This window comes from Lacerta agilis, chromosome 10 (assembly GCF_009819535.1).
Source record: "Lacerta agilis isolate rLacAgi1 chromosome 10, rLacAgi1.pri, whole genome shotgun sequence".
Classification (NCBI taxonomy): Eukaryota; Metazoa; Chordata; class Lepidosauria; order Squamata; family Lacertidae; genus Lacerta; species Lacerta agilis.
Window position 1 is genome coordinate 57,327,560 of NC_046321.1, and position 19,750 is coordinate 57,347,309.

At 44.1% G+C, this 19,750-nt stretch overlaps 1 protein-coding gene across 1 annotated transcript in view; it reads left to right on the top strand.

Moving 5' to 3' along the window:
* MAPK12 (mitogen-activated protein kinase 12) overlaps positions 1-18,654 on the top strand; it is a 51,337-nt gene extending 32,683 nt beyond the window's left edge. The window contains exons 5-12 of the mRNA XM_033162436.1: positions 1,765-1,794; positions 4,004-4,051; positions 11,436-11,550; positions 13,543-13,614; positions 14,677-14,756; positions 15,042-15,120; positions 17,076-17,249; positions 18,464-18,654. Of these exons, the coding sequence (XP_033018327.1) occupies positions 1,765-1,794; positions 4,004-4,051; positions 11,436-11,550; positions 13,543-13,614; positions 14,677-14,756; positions 15,042-15,120; positions 17,076-17,249; positions 18,464-18,534 (669 nt within the window). The 3' untranslated portion in view covers positions 18,535-18,654. The remainder of the gene's footprint in view (positions 1-1,764; positions 1,795-4,003; positions 4,052-11,435; positions 11,551-13,542; positions 13,615-14,676; positions 14,757-15,041; positions 15,121-17,075; positions 17,250-18,463) is intronic.
* Positions 18,655-19,750: the final 1,096 nt, after the last annotated feature.

The window sequence follows — 19,750 nt, forward strand, 5'->3', positions numbered from 1 at the left end:
CTTTAACCGGAGTCTTCGTGGAAGCGATTTTCGACTACGCTTTGCCTCAGAGAGGGCACCACTTGTCGGGGTTTGGGTGCTGGAGCTCCTCGTGCACAGCCTTGGACTGGTTATGCACGAGGTACCAGTTGCGGGGAAAGCGGCCAGCGTTCCGCGTGCTTTTGAGCACGGTCGCCGGCCAAGTCTCACAATCTGAAGGAAGTTGAGTAAGCCAATTGATGACTCCGAAGGTGTGTGAGTTCCTAATTGCCTTCTTAATGAAAAGTTGCCTCGTGAAATAAAATATATACCCTGACTCTGAATAGACGGACCAACTTAAAGAAATTAAAATTTTTACTTTACTCCCCCTTTTAACCCCAAAGGAAGACAGACACCGGTTGTATCTTTAGTGGCTTCGGCAGAACCCGCATAGGCTCGTCCCCTAAGCTAAGTTCTCCTAAGCTTAAAGTCCCTGCGCGCCCAATCTTCCGCGAGGCTAGCTAAATAAAACTAAAACCGAAATATCTTCCGCGGGCCTAACCCTAGGCTAACCTAAAGGAACCTATCTAAAACTAAAACCGAATGATCTTCCGCGATCTAACTCTAACTAAAGAAAAACCCATCCAACCCGTCCAGCCCGCTCCCAATACCCTTAAACTAAACCCTGAACTTAAAAGAACGTCGACTGACTAAAACCAAAGAAACCAAGGAAAACGTGCCTAAGCGGGGGTGCCTCTGCCTTTTATTAAGGAACAAACGTGACATCATCATCAATGCCTCAACCAATAAAATCACTGTCGCTGCCCTCCAAAAAGGCGGGAAGCAAGTTTAACGCTCATTAACAACTTTGAACATGACCGGAACTATAAAATAAAGGCGGATTAATCTCATAAGTGAACCACACTATTCATTCATGCTTTCACTTTCGCTTTTGTGCGTAGTTATACAAAAAATAGATCTCGAAAAACCTCATTAAATAACTACATAAATATGAATCTATGGCGGATCCGTGAAACGTATTCCGACACCTTTCAGCCCCGCCCTCCTTTGTTGAATGTGCTGCAGAGGGAGGTTGTTTGTTTCCTCAGCGACATGTGACTGGCTGATTAGATTATCTGTCTGGAAATTGTAGAAATGGCTCCCTTTCCTTCAGAAGCTGCAGAAATGTGAGTTGAACCCCATAAAAATGCCTTTTCTTGTCTCTCTTGGGGGCTATACCGTACCAAGCTGTTATAGAATTACAGAGAACAGTTTCAACGATGCTGTTATAAAAAGTCACAATAACAATTACATACATTGAAAACATTTCCTCTTATGATAGTCCCTGTTCTATTTGGGCAGCATGATAAGTCAAAACTTGGTTTAGTGTAGCAGGACCAGAGCAGTTGGAGTCTCTTCCCGGGAGACCACGCATTCTTGCTAAGCCATGGTTTGGCTGAGTGTTACATGTGAACTCAGCCAATGTCATTCTTACAGTTTCATAAAATGACTTAATGTATTTATGTAAAGAGGCTCACTCACGCTTTTTTATGTATTTGTAAAACTGAACAACTCACAGCTTTGAGAAGACTGTGGTTGGCAGGGGCGGAACTCATGTGGAGCTCCTTGTAGGAGTCATGAAATATAAATGTGATTAATAAAGTAAACTTTACTGGCAGGCAAAACCAGTCGTAGTTTCTAGTTTCCATTGACCAGAAGTTAAAGTCATATAGCACCACAAATCTTTTCAGTGTGATCTATGTTTATCTATGTCCATTAAATAAAGTGCAGTTTTGTTTTTTGCAGTATATCCACTCATCAGGCATAATTCATCGGGTAAGTAAAGAATCTCGTTTCCGGGTTGCTGTTTTTCTGTTCTGTAGTTTTAGATGGTTCTCTCACAGAAGCAAGCCAAAGGCATGAGAATGATTTAAGAAACACCTAGTGGGTCAGTGCAATGTTAACCTACGTTTGACTTGATCCTGATTACAAAATCTGTTCCACAACTGCTAAAATGAAAGGAATTTCCCCCCGATTAACAAAATACAATTAATGGGTTGCATCCCAACTCAGGCTTAACAGTACAGCCACTGAAATCCATTGGACTTAAGCTAATCATGAACAACTTAAGTTTCACTGCTTTCAGTGGGTCTACTCTAAGCATGGCTAATTCCAGAACCAACCCCTTGACAGTTACATTCATTAGAGGGGGGAAAGTTCACACATATTCACATGCTATTTTTCATCCTATCGATGGTAAAAAGACAAAGAACTACAAAAAGAGTAACTGTTTTATTACATGGTTTTAATAATTAGGACCTATGAACAGGTATCTGCTATGACTAAGAAAATACGCATTGCTTGTTCCATGGATATCTGATATGTTTTGGCTTCTTCTGTATGCACTTAAAATACTATTTATAACACCAAGCTTTTGTAGCTAAATCAGAAATTATTGCCATTTTAGAGTAAATATCATAATGTGGGGAGTGATATTCCTGTTGTTAATTACCAGGAAAGCTCGCTGTGTGTAGGTGGTTTCTTTAGTTTGCTCAGTGGAAGTGTTATAATAAATTATAAGTGTGCACCCTTGTATTATAAAATAAAAGGTGCCTAAGTTTAACCTGTGTCATTAACCTAGGCATTTCAGGCCTAGAATAGCATTAGACCGAGATTAGATCTAGGTTTGATGTGCCCTGACCTTAGTTACAGGATAAGGCTGTTTTCTGGATATGTGACAATTTTCACTTCAAATTCTGACACTATCAGAAATCAAGAAAGAAAGAAAAAACACGTCCATTAGCAACTTAGAGACCAACTAAGTTTGTTCTTGGTATGAGCTTTCGTGTGCGATGCATGCACACTTCTTCAGATACACTGAAGACTCTTATATATATATTGAGATTGTGGGGAGGGGTATTACTCAGAAGGGTGGTGGAAATGAGTGATTCAGAACGGGTCTCTCCATGGTTTTAAGTTTGGTAATAAGTTGTAATTCAGCAACTGAACAGAGACATTGGATTCTTATCTCATTATACATGAGAAAGCTATTTTTGGCCATCTCATCCCTTGCTTTTTCCTGTAAGACCAATTGCAGTCGTTAACAGTCGTCAACAGGTCTACCACACCTATCAGCCAATCACCCATTCCCACCACCCTTCTGAGTAATACCCCTCCCCACTCTCTCACTATATATAAGGGCCTGGTGACTTCTGTTTCAGTGTATCTGAAGAAGTATGCATGCACACGAAAGCTCATGCCAAGAACAAACTTAGTTGGTCTCTAAAGTGCTACTGGACATCATCATCATCATCATTATTATTATTATTTTATTTCTACTGCGTCAGACCAACACGGCTGCCTACCTGTATCAGAAACCAAGTGGCAATTGGGATTTGGGTACCAGTTCCTATTGTTTTCGCTTGGATGGATTTTTTAAAATGTTGTTTATTAACTCTGCTCCTGCTCATTTAACGTTATTGCTTATTCTGCTTATTTGTGGCTTAGTTGTCAGCAGCAGGGGCTTATGAACCCACAAGCATCACTCCCTGTGTTGAGATTTGGGCATCTGCGTACAGACTACCATGGGCAACCTAAAACACTGCTCTCAGTTGAAAGAAGTCCTGAAATTTAGATACATTTACCAGCTCAGTCTGGAGGGCACAAGACACTCAGTCTCAGGGTTGTGAGTTTGAGACCCATGTTGGGGGGAAAGATTCCTGCTTATTAGGGGGTTGGACAAAATAACCCTCGTGGTCCCTTCCCTTCTATGATTCTATGAAATGTGCCCCTAATCCAGGCATAGGCAAACTCGGCCCTCCAGATGTTTTGGGACTACAACTCCCATCATCCCTGACTACTGGTCCTGTGAGCTAGGGATGATGGGAGTTGTAGTCCCAAAACATCTGGAGGGCCGAGTTTGCCTATGCCTACCCTAAACAATGCCCTCTGTTGAAAGAAGTACTGGTTTTTATTTTAATTTTAAATGTGTTCTTCCTGAAGAGAATTTCATCTCAGATTTGTTTGTTTTTAAATATGTTTGTAGGACTTAAAACCTGGAAATCTAGCAGTAAACGAAGACTGTGAACTGAAGGTAAGAAATGTGAACACTTTGGGCTTACAGAAGTTTGAAAATATGGAAATGGATGTGGGGGGATTTGGTAGTAGGACCCTGGAACTAACGTGATAGGAGCCTTTCAAAAGGAGGGTGGCGCAGGGTAGTATATAATTATTTTGTGGTAGTTCCTTTGAATCTCTTCTGAAGTAATAGAATAATGGCAGTGTTTGGGTCGTAAGTCCACAAGGGTTGGCAGAAATGAGTTAAGCAAGCCAAGAAATAGGTTGCTTAACTCTGCTTACCCATTTCATCCCATCCAGGAAACTATAGTTGACAGGTTTAATATCACCAGTGTATCGAGCCACCGTTTGAAATTTAATACAGTGGAACCTCTGTTGTCGAACATAACCAGTTCCGGAAGACCATTTGACTTCCAGAACATTTGACAACCGAGGCGCAAAGGGCTGTTGGCAATTTCAATGGCGAAAATTGAGAAACGCGCCTCGGAAGCTGTTCAACTTCTGAGGCACGTTCGAAAACGGAAGCAATTACTTCCAGGTTTTCAGCATCTGGGTTCCGAAACGTTCCCCAGATCAGAAATTATCATTTACTGAGAACTTTACAGCTTTGCCTCCTCACATGAAGGGCTCTGTGTGCGACCACAAGGCCTGTTCATATCTTGGCTTATTAAGCCGAGATACGATTGTCCATACTAACCCAGTGTGTCTTGAAGCCTGAAATAACATAATTCATCATTACTGGCTAAGGTAAGGTTGCTTGCACCATAAACAATTAGCTGCTTTTTTTTAGAGGGCCGTGCACGTTTCATTGGTAATTATTGGACTTCACCCAAGATGCGGCGAGGTTCATTGTTTATAAGAGTACGGCAGAGCTGAGCGTTTGCTTGCGTGGAATAAACTTTACCAGAGGTACTTTACTAAGCTGCATGAAATAATAAACAGGAATTACAGTGCTGCTGGGTTGGGGTAGTGTCACTAAAGTGCCAAGAAGAAAATCCCCCCCTTTTTTTTTAACCAACTGGAAAGGCTCTTAATTCAGCATTCTTACTGCCTTTCCAAAACCAGAACTGCTCGTTCTGTGCTTGCAGCTGGGTTATTTTCCCCTGCAGCAAAAGCTCTTGAGCCAATCACCTCAGCATGGCTGTTGAAGCCCCCCAAAAAACCAGAAGTCGGGGATTCCTCAGTACCGCCTCTGAGACCGGCTGTGCCAGCTCAGGCAGGAAGACTGCTGGGCAGCAAGATGGGCGGTAAACCAGCAGAATCCCTAATCCGTCCCAGTTGCCCAGGGCCAGGAACACATGTTCCCAACTGGACAGAGAGCCTGGAGGGAGAGAAAGAGAATTTCTATAGACCAAAGCAACTTCACTTCCCATGTTGATGCTGCACTGAGTGGGCGCAGCTGGGTGAGACCAACTTCATCCTGCTCATCTACCCAGGTCTCGTTGATGCAGTCCAGATTGGCTTCCTCATTCATAATCAGATAATGGATGAGGCAAGTCTTACTCAGAGCCAACTTGGCATTCAGCAACGGCAGCTACAGACCTGAGGGCTGGCTGATGAAAGGTAAAGGATCCCTGGAGGGTTAAGTCCAGTCAAAGGCGACTATGGGGTTGCAGCGCTCATCTCGCTTTCAGGCCAAGGGAGCTGGTGTTTGTCCACAGACGGCTTTCTGGGTAACTTGGCCAGCATGACTAAACCGCTTCTGGTGCAACGGAACACTGTGACGGAAACCAGAGCACACGGAAATGCCGTTTGCCTTCCCGCCACAGCGGTACCTATTTACCTACTTGCGCTGGTGTGCTTTCAAACTGCTAGGTTGGCAGGAGCTGGGACAGAGCAACGGGAGCTCACCTCGTCGTGGGGATTCGAACCACCAGCCTTCTAATCGACAAGCCCAAGAGGCTCAGTGGTTTAGACCACAGCGCTACCCACGTCCCCAAGGGCTGGCTGATAGGACAGTCGCAGTTCCCCAGGTTGGAAGAGAGTCCGGCACACAGCACAATCACTAACTGCCTGTCCCATGTGCCCCTTCCCGGCCTGCCCCACCTCTCACACCAAACCTTTGTGAATCCTGAACCACTGCAGCTGGGGCCCACACTGCTCTCCCCAGCTCCTCCCGGACACATGCAGACCCCATGCAAATTTAAAACAATTTAAAACAGTTAAAACAATTGTAGCATCGGCCCTGTCTCTGCTTTGTAGCTGATGCTGCAGCCAGGAGATGTAGACTGGCTGCAGGTGCAGAGGTCACAAGATTACTGCTGCTCTCAGCTGCTGGGGCTGGCTTGCCTAATGGTGAGAGGCTCAGCTGGTGCAAGACTCGCAGGGAGGGGGTAGCTGTAGATGGTGAGGGGATTGGAAGTATCTCCTCTTACTCTCTCCTGCTTGTCTCCTTGCCACAAACAGCTTGCTTCCTGGATCTCTGAACTGCCAAGCTACATTTTATATTCTATTAGGGCTAAAGGGAGTGTTGGGTATAAAAATATTTGCATTTGAACACTGGGAGCTGCAGCAGCAGCAAAAAAAAAAAAAAACACAAGCCTGTAACCTGAAGACGATTAAACTCTTCCTTGCACACTGCTGAGTTGTGGCATTAATAGAATGGCATTGACTACCGGTATGTAATTGCAACTTTCTCTATAAAATAATAGGTTTAAGTTAAAAGGAAAGTGGGAAAAGAGTGATCAATCCAACTGATGTGTTAAGTATTGATGCCTTTTATAATTCAATGGTGCAGTTCAAACACAAAACCACTTCTGTGAACTAGAATTGCCACTTACTGTTGCCAGAAAAAACAACTAGTATGCAGAGACAACGTCCGTGATCCCCTTCATATAATGAATAGTCTCTTTCAGATAAGCGCCCTGTTCCTTGGGAAAATGCTTTTCAGTGTGAACAAGGATATCAAAACCGAGTAGACATCTGCAATTCTCTGAAACAAAGCAGTTGTTTTCCCTGCAAGTGGTTCTGTCGCCAGTGCTGAAACTTGGGAAGGGTTAGCAATGATGTCAGATTCAGCGAGAGAGATTGTTTTATAATTTGCGTTTGTTGTCGAAGTATGTGTGCCTAAGTCTGTGGTTGCTGTTTCTTGATGGAAATAAGTAGGCCTGGGCGACGTATCGATACATCGCCCGGGACCAGTTTGATGTATATTGCGAATGAAACCACCACCGCTCTTGGGTCCCTCCACCACCAGCGCCTGGCGCATGGAGAGAAGAACAAACTGCATCAGCCCCGGCCCTGTGAGGCATTGGGGTGAAATTGCCGTTGCTCCCACTGAGGGAGCTGAGGCAATTTGACCCCGACGACTTGCGTGGCCGTGGCCAATGCAGCTCATTCCTCTGCACAAGAACAAGTATTTATTTATTTTTTTAATTGGAGAAGGGGACCCAGGTGGCGCTGTGGGTTAAACCACAGAGTCTAGGGCTTGCTGATCAGAAGGTCGGCGGTTCGAATCCCTGCCACGGGGTGAGCTCCCGTTGCTCGGTCCCAGCTCCTGCCCACCTAGCAGTTCGAAAGCATGTCAAAGTGCAAGTAGATAAATAGGGACCGCTCCAGCGGGAAGGTAAATGGCGTTTCCGTGCGATGCTCTGGTTCGCCAGAAGCGGCTTTGTCATGCTGGCCACATGACCCGGAAGCTGTCTGCAGACAAACGCCGGCTCCCTTGGCCTATAGAGCGAGATGAGCGCCGCAACCCCAGAGTCGGACACGACTGGACCTGATGGTCAGGGGTCCCTTTACCCTTTACCTTAATTGGAGAAAGACTGGCAGGAACGGCATTTAAAGAGTGTTTAGGGGGTGCTCTCCACTTAGGCGATTTTCACTTAGCAAGCGGGGGAACCAGAACGTAAAACTGTGTCATTGGGGAGTCGCCTGTAAACTCTGGAAGACAGGTGAACTAATGCCAGTGTACTGGAAGAAGCAAAGATCGCAGGTGATGAAGCAATGATTATTCAACACCAACTTCGTTGGACTGGTCATGTTGTGCGGATGCCCGATTATCACCTTCCAAAGCAACTACTCTCTTCCGAACTTAAAAATGGAAAGCATAATGCTGGTGGTCAACAAAAGAGGTTTAAAGACTCTCTCAAGGCAAATCTAAAATAAATTTAGTAAAAACACTGACAACTGGGAAACACTGGCCTGTGAGCGCTCCAGTTGGAGAACAGCCTCTACCAAAGGGGTCATGGGCTTTGAAGACGTTCAAACTCAGGACGAAAGGGAGAAACGTGCTAAGAGGAAAGCACGCTTGGCAAACCCTCACCGTGATCAACTCCTGCCCGGAAACCTATGTCTCGACTGTGGAAGGACATGTGGATCCAGAATTGGCCTCCACAGTCATTTGTGTTTATGGAAGACAATCTTACTCAGCTATGAGTGTTCACCAAAGAAGAATTAGACATTATGTAGATTTAGCAGTTAGGTGGTTCCCCATCCTATGAAATCAGACCTTAGCAAAATATCAAATAAATAATAAATAAAATAATAATGAAATTAATTGTTTCAGCAGGAACCTTAACTGCTTCCTGCTTTCCTGCTTGACAACCCAGGTTGAAACATCAGATTTTGACCTAAAATAGACTATAGCTGACAGAGAGATAGGAAACTTAAGCTTTACAAAATTGATTTTTTTTTATTTTTTTTTAATGCAAGGAAGTTTGAGTAATTTACGGTTCATGCTTTAACATCACCGTTCAGTTCCCAAGAGGAGACTTTGCTTTTTAGCACGTCCATCTTCTAAGAAATCAGCAATGCTCCGCAGACCTATTATCTGTGACAGAATTGTAGTGTAAAACACCGCTGTCAAAACAAGCAGACCTTATTAACCCTGAAACATTTTTAGAGTGAAGCGTAAGCCCTGTGGAAAAATTACCGTCCCTTAACAGAAGGGTTGAAGGGCTTGTGACTGCAGCCAGACTTTGTAATCATATTACACAGATCTGGTGTAACTGCGTTTTAAATCCTTGCAAGTAACTGCAGCCTGTGCTTCAGCGACAGTTTGCAGAGCACCAGGCAAAATGATGCTTCTTGTGTGTACAGCCTCAGACTTTATATCCTTTTATTTTAAAGTAGCCTCTGCAAGTTATCAAAGAATCCTGCCCTGGGACTTCTTGCAACAGAGAGCACAGCAGTGCTTGAGATTCCTTTGCGTGCTTAACGGGCCTGATGCTGTCAACCACTGGTGACCATCCCACAGTGTCTGTGGGCACAAACCTCCATAAATAAATATCAAACTGGGTAATAATAATAATAATATAATAATAATTTATTATTTATACCACGCCCATCTGGCTGGGTTTCCCCAGCCACTCTGGGTGGCTTCCAACAGAATGTTAAAATACAATAATCTATTACACATTAAAAGCTTCCCTAAACAGGGCTGCTTTCAGATGTCCCCTAAAAGTCTGGTAGTTGGTTTTCTCTTTGACATCTGATGGGAGGGCGTTCCACAGGGCGGGAGCCACTACCGAGAAGGCCTTCTGCCTGGTTCCCTGTAACTTGGCTTCTCGTAGCAAGGGAACCGCTAGAAGGCCCTCGGCACTGGACCTCAGTGTCCAGGCAGAACGATGCGGGTGGAGACGCTCCTTCAGGTATACTGGGCCGAGGCCGTTTAGGGCTTTAAAGGTCAGCACCAACACTTTGAATTGTGCTCAGAAACGTACTGGGAGCCAGTGTAGGTCTTTCAAGGTCTCGGCAGCCGCTCCCAGTCACCAGTCTAGCTGCCGCATTCTGGATTAGTTGTAGTTTCCGGGTCACCTTCAAAGGTAGCCCCACATAGAGCGCGTTGCAGTAATCCAAGTGAGAGATAACTAGAGCATGCACCACTCTGGCGAGACAGTCCGTGGCATGTAGGGTCTCAGCCTGCGTACCAGATGGAGCTGGTAGACAGCTGCCCTGGACACAGAATTAACCTGCGCCTCCATGGACAGCTGTGAGTCCAGAATGACTCCTAGGCTGCACACCTGGTCCTTCAGGGGCACAGTTACAGGGGTGCAGTGGGAAAGCATGTGCACACAACCTCATAGATATTGGTGGATACGCATGGTTCCCATCACCCAGAGTATGGTCTATTTTAAGTAAGAGACTTAACAGTAGAAGTATAGAATGCACCTCGCCACTTCTTCTGGGACCCATGACTAGCATTTCTCTGCCTAGTTGGTGCTAAGTAAGCAAAGGGCGATCTAGCAGCAACATCTTTTAATGGGAGAGGAAGAGAGGTGATCTCCACTAATTCTTCCTGAACCACCTCCCACATTCTTCCAGAGGATCCCACAACCCTCTGAAATGGAGGTGCTAGGGGCTGCAGCAGGAAAGGGGGGAAATTTCCCCCCTTAATTCTCTCTTTTTTATATATAAATCTTTTTTATTAAATTTTCATTTTAACAAACCAATCAAAATCACATTAAATATTCCAAATTATACATATAGATATCAGATAGTCAAAATAATCTGCCAAATTATTAATTTTATTGGGCTTCCCATGCTTCAAACTTGGGGGGCTCTGATCAACATCGAATTTCTGCTGCCTTCCATAGTCCTTTCTGATGATTCCCATATCCTTTCTGATATTCAAAACAAAATAAAAAATAAAAAAATCCTTCCAGTAGCACCTTAGAGACCAACTAAGTTTTTGTGCATGCACACGAAAGCTCGTACCAAGAACAAACTTAGTTGGTCTCTAAGGTGCTACTGGAAGGAATTTTATTTTATTTTATTTTTTGACTATGGCAGACCAACACGGCTACCTACCTTTCTGATATTATCCTTCATTCTTTCGCAGCCTCTGAGTTGTTCCGACAAGCGAGATAAAACAAACCAAAATCTATTTCTGTGTGGATTTAATGCCCATGGTTCTCCTCCATAAATTGCAGTACCCCCAAACACGCTGGTGTTTCTGTCAAATCCAAAAACCCTTGCTGCGAGCAGCCGCCATCTCCACTCAGTCCTGATAAAATCCAAACAAAGCATCTGCTCAATAACTTTTTCCAAGCCGGCTGCATAATTTTGCCCTTTATTTCTCAACCCAATTATCATAGCATGAATCTTGGCCCCATACGTCTTTAGATCATCATTCAAAAGTGATTAATTTTCCTTTCGCTTCATGTATTCTGGCTTTGAAAACAGATGCTGGGACAGAGCCCTCGATCCGGACCTCTTAGCAAAGAAGAAAAGTATTTTTCTTCTCACTTAACAGAGCACAACAGCACCGTTTCCTCCTCAGCATTATAATGGAAACCAGGAGTGTAATTTTGCATGTTTATTACTAATGTGATTTTTTTCAATTGCAGTGCTAGAACATCGGTTTAAAGCGTTCTGCTTCTCTGCCATCCCTTTTTTCGATGTGTTTATGACTAATTTGGAGTTGCAAATTGAATGCGTCTTTGGTTCCTCTGTAACAGATTCTGGATTTTGGGCTAGCAAGGCATACAGATAGCGAGATGACTGGCTACGTGGTTACCAGATGGTACAGAGCCCCAGAAGTTATACTTAACTGGATGCATTATACACAAACAGGTAATTGTCGTGTTTGTGCTCAGATTAACACTGTAACTTGAGCTCTCCTAGTGGCATCATTACACAAAGCTACCAGGGTAGCTTATATTTGTGTCTCGGAATACCAGCCAAGGGGTATTGCTTTGTACATAATCCCCTGATCTCTGTTGTGCTAATTGCAATTCTCAGTCTGTTTATATCTGGAACAAAAATGAGGGTAGCTGTTAACTTCCGTGGAGGCCTTCCAGGTGTCTTGAGAAACAATTCCAGCTTCCCCTTGGGAAATCAAGGAACGTTTTCTACCATTCATGGGTTCCAAGGTATTACCATATGGCAATCTAGCTACCTCATTGTCTCAGTGACCTTATTAACTTCCTAGAACAACTTCAGTCCCAGGCAATAAATACAGTCTTGCAGATACTGGTAGATACTCCTGTTCCTATATCCATCTGCTTGACCAAACCATCATCAATCATCATCATCATCATCATGGTTATTATTATTAAGCTGTTGCTGCCTCCAGTATTGGTCCACCCTTTCCTGTAGTCCCTTTCCTTTCTCTTAAGTGCTAACCATTGGTTGCCTACTCAACCACACTTCTGTTGAAGTCAGTTGATACCTTTGAATGCTCCTTCCACAATAAATCAGCTGTTGGCATCCGCATCTGGGATAGCTCAGTCAGTAGACCATGAGACTCTTCTTCTCAGGGTCATGGGCAAAAGATTCCTGCATTGCAGGGGGTTAAACGAGATGACCCCCCCCCCATGTTCCCTCCCAACTCTACAGTTCTATGTGTTGAGAAACAATGGAGTGTGCCTCCAGGGGTGAAGTCCAACAACTGCAAAAGCAGCACTGAGGTGACCTCCCTGGGGCTAAAGCCCGGGCAGTGTGTATGGAGTTCCTGGGCTGCCCAAACAACAAGAGACTCCCCCTTCTTGGCCTTGTTGATGTGGTCCAAAGGAGAGCAGAGAAACACATTGGCACCAGCTCAGCTGCAGGAGCTGCTGGAAAGAGGCATACAAAGGCAACATCCAACCGTTTTAGGGACGCCACTCCGGATTTTTGTAGGATTTACTCCTTAGCCTTTTCTTCTCCTGAAGATACCCCACAAGGCAGCAGAGGTTTAGGATCAGAGTTGTCCTTCTCCTAGATGGGCTCCCTTCCCAGGTTGACGAGCCCCATCTGCCCCTCACTTTCCTCTGCAGCATGTGCAGAAACTGCCTAAAGCACTATTAATCAGAGAAGTTAAGAACTTATACCAAGTCAGACTGCTGGAACATCTTAACTCTACATTGTCTCTACCCTAACTTGGCAGTGGCTCCCCAAGGTTTCAGACAGGTGACGTTCTCAGCCCTACCTAGAGATGCTGAATCAGAGAAGTTAAGAACTTATACCAAGTCAGACTGCTGGAACGTCTTAACTCTACATTATCTCTACCCTAACTTGGCAGTGGCTCCCCAAGGTTTTAGACAGGTGAGGTTCTCAGCCCTACCTAGAGATGCTGAATCTGGATTCTCTACTGCAGAGGTACTGCCCTTCCTCAAGTAGTCATTCAGCTATGAAGCTCACTGGGTGACCTGAGCAGTCGCCATCTCTCAACCCAGCATACCTCACAGGATCCCTCGAGTAAAATGGGGCAGGGAGAGAACTAACCACACCACGAGCTCCATAGAGAAATGATGAGGTGTAAATGTATTAAATAAATGAAAACCTAATGACACAGTGGATGGCCCCAACTCAGATTCACAACTTGTTGCGTATGTCCATAGTTGCTAACTCTTGAAAGTAGAAAAGGAACATTTGTAATCCAGCTCCCCCCAAAAGCACACATTGGGTTGCATCAAGAAGCTGCTCCTCTTGCAGAAACCAAATGCACATTTTACAATTGCAAACCAAAATACTTTATGTGCCTTGCCTCGTAAAGGATTTGTTTTTTCTGCCTAAAGCGCAGGCTTAAGCTGAACATAAGAGGTCTCGCGCAGCAATTTAACGTAACCATTTTCTGTATTTCAGTTGACATCTGGTCAGTAGGCTGTATCATGGCTGAGATGATAACAGGAAGGCCGCTCTTCAAAGGCAACGATCGTATCCTTTCACGGTGAACACTTGGCATTAAGATGTAGAAGTATGCAAGAATTCAGGTGTCAAAAGTGTGCGAGTTCAGAAACACTTTAAACAAATAATTATCCCTTGAGCTTCTTGCTTCCAAATGTTTGGGGGTTTTTTTAAGTTTGTGTTTTGGCCAAAATTTGCAAAGAGGGAAACTTAATAGTACATGACGTCTGCTTTGCATTACTAATTGCAAGTAGAAATTCACATTTGTAAGACTCCCTGGCACACAGGGCTGGTTTTTTTTAGTTTATCATATATACTTGGTTGCCAGCTATGCTTTTCAACTTCAAATCTGTCCCTTCCTTCCCTGCTGTGGGACTACATAGAAGCTCAGCAAGTATTACTGAAAGTCAGGGACAGCTAAAGCTAGGGAAGGCTGCCCTCAAAAGCTTGCAGAAAGTCCTTATAAGCAGTGTAAAATTATCTGAGCTCTAATGTGGCTTATAAAAGCTTGTGCAAACATGAATGAATGAATGAATCTTCATTTGCGTCAGCCATCGGCCGTAGCAATAAAACAGCAATACGATATCCAAAGAATAGAAATAAAAAGTCAATTCTATAAAATACATTTTAAGGTTTTGAATCAATAGTCAAATAGTGGGCCTTATTCCGATCGCCCCAGCTAAAAACCTTGCAGCCTTTGCTGTCACTTGCTCATCTTGATCTGCCAAGAGAAAGGACACTGCGGCAGTGGTTGGGCGACCCAGAATGGACAATAAAAGAGTGATCATCTCATTCAAGTCTTGGTGCAAACATGTTTTTCTGTGATATTGTCAGGTCCAAAGCTAAACTATGAAGGGTCCTCCCCATTGCTACCTCTGAATGGTATTCAGAGGTCATCCTTAGCCAGCTGTGGTTTTGAGAAGGTATAAGAGACAGGTAGACTTTAGCATGTAGAAGCCCAAGACCATCTAAATTCTAAAACACCTCTCCTTTTTACACGCGTTGTATTTTCCAGTAAAAATAGATCTGTTACAACATGCTTTTTATTTTGACATACATACTGAAGATTTGACTCCTGACTTCGGCATTCAGACCTGGACCAGCTAACAGAAATAATGAAAGTAACAGGCACGCCAACTCAAGATTTTGTTCAGAAACTGCAAAGCCAAGATGTAAGTAGCTCTTGGTTTCTCTGTTTTCTTAAGGACAAAGTGCAACTTCAGAAATGCCATGTGCATTGCACCTGTTTCAGGTGGGAGACGGCGTATGTGCTTTTTCATAATAATTTTCATTGTACCTTTGTTTTGGAAAATCGTTTTTATTATTACATAGTAGTCTGAGACACAACTGAATTTGAACTCCATGGATAGCACTGAGACTAAACCCCATGGGGCAGACTAAATTCGATGCCATTTCTTTATTATAAATGTTAACATCCTGTTTTGGCTTCTTTCAAGGCAAAAAACTATATCAAAAGCCTTCCAAAAGTGCAGAAAAAAGACTTTGCTGCTATCTTGAAGTATGCAAATCCTTTAGGTAAGTAAATATAGATGCACGTCACGAATAATGAAACTGTGTGGTTGCATGGCAGTGAACAATTAAGTGTACAGTGGTACCTCGGGTTACAGACACTTCAGGTTACAGACTCTGCTAACCCAGAAATAGTACCTCGGGTTAAGAACTTTGCTTCAGGATGAGAACAGAAATTGCGGCACAGCGGCAGCGGGAGGCCCCATCAACTAAAGTGGTACCTCAGGTTAAGAACAGTTTCAGTTTAAGAACGGACCTCCAGAACGAATTAAGTTCTTAATCCAAGGTACCAGTGTAATTAAAGTTGGGCAGATACTTTCTGTCCTTTTCTAACAAGCTTTTCCAAGAAATTTGCTGCTATCTGAAAATTCCTCTGTACAGGATATTTATCCCCACCAGAATTAATCCATCTCCCATTAGAACGGCCAACTTTTCAGCAAGGTGTGGTGTAAGAGAATGTTACTGTTTCATTAAAAGGTAAAGGTACCCCTGACAGTTAAGTCCAGTCGCGAACGACTCTGGGGTTGTGGTGCTCATATCGCTTTAATGGCCGAGGAACCCAACGTTTGTCCATAGACAGTTTTTCCGAGTCATGTGGCCAGCATGACTAAGCCGCTTCTGGCAAAACCAGAGCAGCACACGGAAACGCTGTTTACCTTCCCGCCGGAGCGGTACCTATTTAACTACTTGCACTTCGACGTGCTTTTGAACTGCTAGGTTGGCAGGAGCTGGGACCGAGCAACAGGAGCTCAACCCATCATGGGGATTCGAACCACCGACCTTCCGATCGGCAAGCCCTAGGCTCAGTGATTTAGACCACAGCGCCACCCGCATCTCTGTTTCATTAGTAAGGCAGAAATAAATATTTTCAAAGGCTGTGTGACAGTTTCCATACTTCATCTCTTTGGCTTTATTGTAATATTGCACCAGTAGCTACTCAGAGAAATGATGTGAAGCCAACTTTATATCATATACTTTTTATTATATGGCTATCTCGAGTATTCCAGAAAGTCAACAAAGCTGCAATCTCCCTCTTGTTGTTTCGGCAGTCTCTTCCCCTTCCTACCCTAATGGCCACATGCTGTTCATACTTGCGTGGTTTGTAAGGATAAGCTCTTCCCTCTAGGCGTACCTATTATTATTATTATTATTATTATTATTATTATTAATTTATGTATGCCCCGGCCAAGACCGGGCTCAGGGCGGCTAACACCAAATACATAATACATTAAAAACACAAAATCAAACGATTGATTAAAATATACCTCAAAATCACATTTAAAATCAAAATAAAATTAGGTGGGAACCCACGAATCACAACCGTAGGAGTAAAGAATATTAAATGTTCACCAGGCCCAGCCACCCATGCTGGTGCCATGTGGGCCGATAGAAGCAGCCAAGAGGCCACTGACATACAGGGTCCCGTAGAAAGAGGGAAGAAGGAAGGGGGTCAGACTGGGCCTGGACCAAAGGCCTGGCAGAACAGCTCCGTATTGCAGGTCCTGCGGAAAGATGTCAAATGCCGCAGAGCACTGGTCTCTTGCGACAGAGCGTTCCACCAGGCCGGGGCCACGGCCGAAAAGGCTCTGGCCCTGATCGAGGTCAGTCTAACCTCCTTGAGGCCCGGGACCTCCAAAGTATTATTGTTTGTAGTATTAAGGTCCTCTGCGGGGTGTACCAGGAGAGGTGGCCCCATAAGTATGAGGGTCCTAGGGCTTTAAAGGTTAAAACCAGCACTTTAAACCTGACCCTGTCCTCCACCGGGAGACAGTGCAGCTGGTATAGCACCGGGTGAATTTGCTTCTATCCCAAGGAACTGAGTGGGCTCTGAAAATGCAAAAGCCAATCCTGATCTAGTTAAGCTCGGTGTTATTTCCTTAAACCTGACTTGCGGCTGGAAAATTAAAACCATTACGTTTCGTGCTGGGTCATAGTGCTTGCCCTCTCCTTTGTTGATCCAGCTGTGAACCTTTTGGAGAAGATGCTGGTGTTAGACGCAGAGAAGAGAGTGACGGCTGCGGAAGCTTTAGCGCACCCTTACTTTGAAGCCATTCACGATCCTGAAGAGGAGACCGAAGCAGAGAAATACGACGACACTTTTGACAACATGGATCTGCCCCTGGATGAGTGGAAATGTACGTTTGGTGCCATTTTGGCAATCTTCAGGCTAGGACAGAAAACATCTATGGGCTCTTGTGCAAATAGGCTTATAATTAAAACATGCTTCAGGTGAATTTAGAAATCCGATGCAGTGAATTTCTATATGTGTCCTTCCCCCCTCCAGCCTTCATTGGTTCTGTATAGTTTTCCTTTCCATTCTACTCCCGTTCCCCCATGTTGATGACCTATTTATCAACATTTGTATTGTGCAACAAATCAGACTGCTAATCCACATGTTGCCTACCCCACTGTTTCCCAAACTTGGGTCTCCAGCCGTTTTTGGACTACAACTCCCATCATCCCTAGCTATCAGGACCAGTGGTCAGGGATGATGGGAACTGTAGTCCAAAAACAGCTGGAGACCCAAGTTTGGAAAACAGGTCTTAGGCCAGGGATGGGGAATCTATGGACATCGGGTGCAATTGGACTGTGACACCCGTCAGCCCTAGCCAGCATGACCAATAGTTAGGATGATGGCAGCTAGTATATCCAGTAACATCTGGAGAGCCACGGGTTCTCCATCCCTGGCCCAAGAATGGCAGATGTAATGCAGAAAGCCATTGTACACAGTTTCCATTAGGACAGCTTCCTGTCTTAAGCAGAGGACATTCTGAGCCCCAATTCCTGCAATTTTAAGAGGATATTCCTGAGATAGGATCTGGCATCTTCTGTTTGCAAAGTCTGTGTTTGACAACCCTGAGTTATGGCTCTCCACTCAGTTGTCATATAATCTACTTTCTCCTCTTGCATAGTTTTGGTTTCGCTGCTGTTGATTCGTCAAGCCAGTCTGACCTGTTGTAATACCTATAATAGGTATTATGATATTTATAATATTATAGGTAATAATGAAGATATAGATCAAGGCATAGGCAAACTCGGCCCCCCAGATGTTTTGGGACCACAACTCCCATCATCCCTAGCAAACAGGACTAGTGGTCAGGGATGATGGGAATTGTAGTCCCAAAACATCTGGAGGGCCGAGTTTGTCTATGCCTGCTGTAACCTCACTTGCCTGATATAGATGTTATTAACATATAATTAATTGTCGCTAAATCAGAGGCTCTCACGCTGTCAATGATGGGAGTGGGATATTTTCCCTGACTGATGGTACTTCACAATAAGAAATAGGGATGCGAATCATTATTTCTCTGAATGCGAAAGCAATTCTTTTTCTTTCTTTTTCCCCCAGGCATCACATTCAAAGAAGTGACAAACTTTAAGACTCCGCAGTTGCCCGAGTCGAAAGAGACAGCAGTGTAAAACCACAGGGACCAATTTCCTTAGAAATCAAATGAAGGAAGGAGAGTGTAAAAATTTAAATATATATATAATTTAATTGTACAAACCTTTTTATAAATAAACTGGATGTAATCTGTCTAACCTGTATTCTGAGGGAATATTTGTATTCCGGACTTCAGCTAGGAATCTAATGCCATCATAAGCAGCACGCCATGATTGGGTGAATATTTTGTTTCTGCCACACATTGCTTATACCTTATATGTGTCTCCCTCCCATCCCCATCTCTCACAACCCCAAAGCTCTCACAAAGATGATACAGGTTCTCTGTATAGCTACCATTTCTGGTGGGCTGCTTCACACTCTACGTTTTTCATTCAGGAAACATTGCCGGCATGTGTTCATATGAGAGCCAGTGTGGTGTAGTGGTTAAAAGTGGTAGACTTGTAATCTGGTGAACTGGGTTCGCGCCTCCGCTCCTCCACATGCAGCTGCTGGGTGACCTTGGGCTAGTCACACTTCTCTGAAGTCTCTCAGCCCCACACACCTCACAGTTTGTTTGTTGTGGGGGGAGGAAGGGAAAGGAGATTGTTAGCCGCTTTGAGACTCCTTCGGGTAGTTGTAAAGTGAGATATCAAATCCAAACTCCTCCTCCTCCTCCTCCTCCTCCTCCTCCTCTTCTTCTTCTTCTTCTTCTTCTTCTTCTTCTTCTTCTTCTTCATGTGGATACCCGAACCCTTTTTCTACCATTAAGCGGTTTACATCAATTCCTGCCATACCAACAACATGAAAAGCTGTCATGGAAGGAATGAGTACCAGGGAATACCAGGACTTGCTGTCATGGGCAAGAAATGAATTGTGTGAAATGAAGTTCCTCAACCACTTTTCAAACTTGAGACGGTGTTTAAAAAAAAGAAAAGTATGTTATGTTCTTGTTGCCTAACAGCCTACTTTAAGCATTCGCAGAGAGGTTTGTTTCGAAGGGCACCCCTGAGAGGCCAATGGAGGGCATCAGTTTTCTTGACAAACAGTTGTTTGGGAGAAGGACAAGTCAAGGGAAAGAAAGTCACAGAAACATAATCCAAATTCTCGTTTTGAAGGAGCAGGGGAGCAATTTGCTATAGCAGAACATGTGCTCTTAAAACTCCCAGTAGGTCGACTTGCACCAGGTCAAATCCATCAGCCTCTCTAATCCTGCCCTAGCTAGCAGCAGCTCTCCAAATACTAAGATCGAGATAC